Genomic DNA, 6,636 nt, shown 5'->3' on the forward strand with positions numbered 1-6,636 from the left:
CAGGCATCAGTAATAGATAGAATATGTATCATAAGCACAGGTCCATAATTTCTCTTTGTTTCAAAAAATAAAAGAGGTAGGTTCCAAGAAAGTAAAAGCTTTTCCTCTCACCAGAGTTTCATGAAAATGGTGGCAAATATAAAATGATTAGAGCCCAAATGAGCTTATGGGCTAAATTTTAAAATGCAATGAGTATCTTCAATCAGTAAATTTTTCTAAGTTCTAATAAAGTAAATCATAAGAGAGATGACTATAAAACAGTTTTAGTAATTTTTTAACTACTATTACTGATACTGTAAATTAAGTTTTTATTGTCTTTCTAAAACTTGAGGCAAGTGAAAATGTGGATTACATGTTTACACACTGGGCCTGCTGTTTAAAGACATACGATTAATATATACTACTCTCAAAATGTGCTAATGGCTTAGCATTGTGCTGTCCAATTTCAGAAGGGAAGGTTCAAAAAATTCCCCACAGTGAGAGGGAAACGAGGTACAACTCACAACCAACACTTCATGAGAAGAGACATTTCAAATTACCACGAGGCTCCCAAGAACCACCCTCATTATGGCAGGATTTGATTCAAAAGTCAGAAACAAAGAAGAGAACCAAGATGCTCTTCAGGAACTAGCAGCGCCAACAGTTTTTCCTTCCTCCTGCTTTTCAAGCAATGACAGACTGTGATCTTTCAGATACGTCGTGTTGTATTGATAATTTAACAATAACAATCTGCAGTAATCAGTGTCTAATCTCAGGTACCAAATAACAATCCAAGTAAAATGGAAAAGTGTGCACTGAAATAAATATCATCTCAGTGCTCCTCCACAGAAATTTTGCTGTGATAATTCATCCCTACCCAATTTAGAGATGAAGATATAAACCCTATACCCAATTGCTACAAGGTCTATTTTAAATACAAAGTACAGTCCCTTGCTTTTCACATAGTATAAAACTACTGACACAGCATCAGGCATCAGTAATACAAGTATGAAGGTAGAATATGAGTTGTAAACACAAGTCCATAATTTCTCTTTGGATCAAAATTTTTTCTAGTAATGATCCCGTAAGGGGATGTTAAGAAGTGTATAAAAACATTCAATATACATAAAACAATTTAAGTTTCAAGCCTTTCTGATCATTTTGGTTTTTAAAATAGAAATTTAGTATAAAGGAATTGATGGAAGCTTAGTCAATAAAAATAAAGGCTAGTGGTTTATAAATTCTACCACACAAAGTGAATTCAGCTCATGCAAGTACATTTTCAGATTTACGGTGAAGGACACAGATCTGGTGAAGGGATGATTAGAAAAAGATAAAGTACAATTTTGTGGGTTCCTCCAAACTTATGAAAACTATGATTTTTAACAGTACTGAAGATCTAAAACTGAGCCCAAACGTTTGACGTGATCATGATATACTCTTCCCCTTTGTGGGAAAACAAACAGCTTCTTTTCAATAGACTTCCTGTCATTCTAGAAGTCGCCGCAGAGAACACTGAAAATCTCAGTCATCATACAAAAGGAAAGGCTTCGACATGTCACTTCTGGGCCACCCCTAGAGTCTGCTTCATATTTTCATACACCACATAGCTGATGCCAACAGCGGGGAGCACCTTCATGAAGTTTGGGGTGATGCCTCTATAAAGTCCTGATTTTCCTTCTTTGGAAACTATTCTGCGAAAAAGGCCAACCATGTTCAACCGTGGAGCTCCTTCTACCATGGCTAGAAAAGAAAGAATAAAGGAAAATGAGGAAGCCAGGTCGATCTACGGTGCTATAATGTTCTATTATTATTACGACAGTGAGTATTCAGACTGTTATCTAAAACACAATGAAATAATTGTTGTTTGTTGTTGTTGTTTTGACAGGGTTTCCATAGCCCCAGCCTGCGTGGAAGTCATTATGTGGACCAGGCTGGCCTTGATCTCACAGAAATCCACCTGCCTCTCCCTCCCGAAGGCTAGGATTAAAGGGGCATATGCCACCATGCCTAGCATAATGAAATAATTTTTTTTTGTCTTTTTGAGACAGGGTCTCCCTGTAGTCCCAGCTGACCTGAACTCACCATGTAGACCAGGCTGGTCTTGAATTCACAACGATCTGCCTGCCTCTGCCTCCCGAGTGCTGGGATTAAAGGTGTGTGCCACCATGCCTTGCTGAAATAATTTTTAAAAAGCAATATTCCAAAATAAAAATCCTTTTTCTACAGCACCTAACAGTGAGTTTCCTAGCTACAACAACAGCTATCACAACAGCTCTTTGTTAATTGCTATGTGCTAGATACTGGGTTAATTACTTTCCATACTAGCCCTTCAGGGTAAATATACCCATTTATAAATGAGGAATTAGAAGCTTGGGAAGATGGAGAAGCTTGTCCTAAAATCCTTAGATAGCAGTAGTAACCAACTACTACTCCCAAACAGCTGTGGTCTGCTGATGCCACAGTCAAACACTTTCTATCACATCACTCTGTGGTAGCATCCTCCCCAAGCACTGAGGAAAACGAATTAATTTTGGAGAATATGGGAAGAGGTGACTTAGGGACATTTAGAAAGAATATACACCTGGGCCTTGAAAATTATCTCAGCAGATGGGGTGGAGGCAGGCAGAGGAAGAAACCCTGCATTACTGGTCCAGCAAAAGACAAGGGCAGGAACAGCATGGGCGGGTAACCATGGTGACCTTTAGCTGTCATTGTTTCCCACAGAGTACAAGAGGCTGGAGGTTTGTTGTGTAGTTATTTCCTCTGAGTTGAAATAGCCTCTCCTGGAAGGAGGAAAGAGACTCCAAAACCTCAGGAAATAAAATGCACAAGGTTCAGGAAGTTCCTGAAACTTAGAAGATTCACAAGGTCCCTCCAGAATGTTATATAAGCAGAGAAAGAAGCAGGAAATAAAATGCACAAGGTTCAGGAAGTTCCTGAAACTTAGAAGATTCACAAGGTTACATAAGCAGAGAAAGAAGACTCCCCAACACACCAACCTGCCTGCAGGTTAGGCAGGAGGTCCAGGGATTGTGTTTCCGTGAGTCATCGCCCATGCTGGGGTGGGCTCTTCAGGGGTGTGGCTGCCTCTGGGTCACTCACGCTCCTGTAAGGACCCCCTCTCCTATGCTCCCATAAGTAATCCCAGTAAACTCACTGGTCCACTAAGATAGACAGGAGTGGAATCATTTCTCTGGGCTACTGTTTTCCTATCTGAGCTGAATAGACAGATGTTGGTTTGTTCAATTCCGCACAGAAAAAGTCATGCGATCATATAATGCAGGTGGGGAAACGGGGCTGGAGCCAAAAATGAAGCACCATCAGATTCCTAAGGGCTTTGGAATTCCCACTGGGAACTTTGGAATTTACTCCAGTGTTAACTTTCGCAGCAACCATGCTGGGTGGCTTACAACCACCTGTAACCCCAGCTCCTAGGTGACCCGATGCTTCTGGTTTCTGTGGACACCTGCAATCATCATACCTCCACACATGTATACATAATTAAAAATAAAAACAAATCTTTAAATGGCTGTGTGGTTCTGAACCCCAGCTTCACTCTTCCCAAAGGAAGTTCTTACTTATTTTTACCCCTGTTACCATTTGCCAGATGTGGATAACATTAGTATCATGTTCGCAACGTGGTTAGGATTGTTAAATGAGTGCACGTGAGACATTTATTCTGCTACACTGCACCTTTCTCTGCAGCCTCTGATTGTCTCCTCAAACACACCTCTCTAGAGGCCTATGCCCAGATGGCTCACACTGTCTCCCCAGTCTTTAGCTCAAATTAGGCTGGAGCCTTTGTCAGGAGGTGTTTACTGCGTACTGACTAAATCTATGTCTGTTCTACTCTAAAGTAACAAGAACCACATCTGATTTGTTGAGTTCTCTGACCCCAGCATCCAGCACAGCATCTGATGCCCAGTGATGGCTCAAGAAGTAGTATGTTAAAGAGTGGGCTACTATCTTGTTGACTGACTGGCTGAAGGAAGGATGACCACATGCAAAGAGAGGTTGGGATGGAGTCACAGATGCATGGTAGACATCACTGAAAGAAATGACAGCAGATGAGATTAACCTGGGAGAAAAAAAGGACCAAGTAGCAATAAACACCAGAAAACAGCAAGAAGAGAATAGTAAATGATCCGACAGGTGCGAGCGGAGGAGTATCACAGAGAGGAGAGCACAGTGCAGAGTGGTGGGGTGGGAGCAGCACTCACTAACAACCTAGCACCGTTTCCCTTGAGAGTTTAGCAAATGCCAAGGTCTTTGTAAACACTGCTGCTAACTCGTTTTATTCCCATTCACAGAAAAAAAAAAAAAAAAAAAAACAGTCATGGGGTAAAGATCTGAACTCAAATACATGTAGACATCAAAACTTATGTTCTTAAAATACTCTTTCTAGGGATTGGAGAGATGGCTCCATGGTTAAAAGCACTGATTGCTCTTACAGAGGACCTGGGTTCAATTCCCAGCACCCACATGGTGGCTAACAACTGTCTGTAACTCCAGGTCCAGGGGATCCATGCCTTCTTCTGACCTCCTCAGGCATTGCACAATAGGGGTACACTTACACACATGCAGGCAATGTACTCATACTCACAAAATAAAATTTTAAAACACATACACACACATACTAGCCGAGCATGGTGGCACATACCGTTAATCCCAGCACTCAGGAGGCAGAGGCAGGAAGATCTCTGTGAGATTAAGGCCAGCCTAGTCTACATAGAGAGTTCCAGGCCAGCTGGGGCTTCAGGGAGACCCTGTCTCAAAAACCACACTCTATACAATCTAAAGCAGTCTTACTATTTGTGCCTAAATCACACAGACTCATGCAGTGTATCTATGGCATTAAACTTTTATAAAAATGAATTTCTAAAAAAGAAATGTGGAGAAGCAAAAACAAAAAAGAGCAAGAAATTCTGTCTTAACCCTTGTCTACTCAGGTAAAACTCAAAGGTCCAAGAGTACATGGCCATCCCTGAATCTAGACCTCACCTTGAGCCTGCATGCGTGTTCTCACCAAAGCCAGGGGGTAGCTGGCCAGCTGCCCACAGGTGCTGGATAAGGCTCCACAGCCCAGCAGCACCATCACCCCAGGGTTGACAGAGTCTTTTGCAAAATTATCCAGCCAGTGGGACTTCAAGAGCTGCCCAAAAGACAGAGGAAAAATAATCAGCAAAGAAAATATTTAGTCACCATTTAAATGCAACATGAACATTCTCAAAGCTGTTTCAAATAATCACTTCTTTAAAATATTTTAAGCATACAAATATATGTTAATGTGTATAAACTATATACCTAATTTAATTTTTTAAAGTTTTTTTTTTAGTTTTAAAATATTGTATTTCTCAATGGAAATCTTGTGGGCTATAAGGAAGCGGGGTATTATATTCAAAGCACTGGAAAAAAATTGAATGCCAACCAAGGACACATTATGGGAAAACTGTCCTTCTGATATAAAGGAGAAATTAAAAGCTTCCAAGATAAATACAAGCTGAGGGATCTATCCTACAAGACATGCTAAAGGGTATCCTTCACACCCAAACAGAACAATATACAGCAACAGAAAACTGCATGAAAACATGGAAGTTTACAGTAAACAGAAATAGAAAATTATACGATCTTGCAATATTGTAATGGAGGTATGAAAATAACTTTGAAATTTGCTACTGAATTCCAAATTAAAAGCACAGAAAGTCACTATAAACCTGTGCTAATGAATACACTATAAAAAGAGGTAATGTGTCATCAAACATAAAGAATACTTTTTCATACAATGGAAGTTAACCTGTAATCAGCTTAAGATAGATTGCTATCACATTAAGATTTTTATGTAATTGCAATAGCGACCACAAATCTAGTATTTCTAACGTATGCACAAAAGAAAATAAGAAGGCAATTGAAACGTGTCACTATGACCAAATCTCTACCTAAGACAAAGAAGGAGGCACGAAAGGAAAGGAGGGGCAGAAATCAAGCAATTAGTAAAATGACAAGAGTAAGTTCTCTCTCGTGCCAAACATAAATGAATTAAACATCTAAATTTTAAAACATAAATCAGCTACAGAAAGCAAGCGATAAAGACAGACATGTTGCTTAACAATAAGAATTCTTTCTGAGAATTTCATCCTCGTGGTTTCCCCACTGTGTGAACATCAGAGTGTATTTACACAAGTCTAGCTGGTGTGGCCTGCCACACACCTAGGCTACATGGTGGACACAGGACATAGCACATTGCTCTCAGGGCCTTGATGAATAAAAGGACATGAGAATAAAGAAAACAGGAGATCAAATGACACTGTCAAGAGCTTAGAAAGCATAGCAGAGGGCTGTACAGTAAACTCTTACGAGTGGAAGGAGTGTTACCTTAGAAGGTAACAATAAAAAGTACAACACAGTACATGCCAGAATCAGTCACAGTCCTCATCGCTACAACTACTATGTACCGGACCTCCGTACAGGTGCTGCCCTTACATTCAACTGACAGCACAGTAGTTTTTTCACATCAGCATTACCCTGAATATGTGGGAAGTACCTTGAGGTACTGATGTTAAGACACCTATAACAGCACTAGGCAACACGGATTTTTCAGCTCTGTTATAACCTTGTGGCAATACCATCATATATCTGTGGCTGTCACTAGCCCAA

General features: G+C 40.3%; 1 protein-coding gene across 1 annotated transcript in view; it reads right to left on the bottom strand.

Annotated features, from left to right (window-relative positions):
• Positions 1 to 668: 668 nt before the first annotated feature.
• The window catches only part of LOC103738607 (calcium-binding mitochondrial carrier protein SCaMC-1), a 29,283-nt gene continuing 23,315 nt past the window's right edge, over positions 669 to 6,636 (bottom strand). Inside the window, exons 8-9 of the mRNA XM_029566215.1 lie at positions 4,984 to 5,134; positions 669 to 1,722 (exon numbers count right to left, since the gene is read on the bottom strand). Coding sequence (XP_029422075.1) covers positions 1,538 to 1,722; positions 4,984 to 5,134 — 336 coding nt within the window. The 3' untranslated portion in view covers positions 669 to 1,537. The remainder of the gene's footprint in view (positions 1,723 to 4,983; positions 5,135 to 6,636) is intronic.

The sequence above is a fragment of the Nannospalax galili genome, unplaced genomic scaffold (genome assembly GCF_000622305.1).
Source record: "Nannospalax galili isolate Female #2095 unplaced genomic scaffold, S.galili_v1.0 scaffold1239, whole genome shotgun sequence".
In the NCBI taxonomy this organism is placed as follows: Eukaryota; Metazoa; Chordata; class Mammalia; order Rodentia; family Spalacidae; genus Nannospalax; species Nannospalax galili.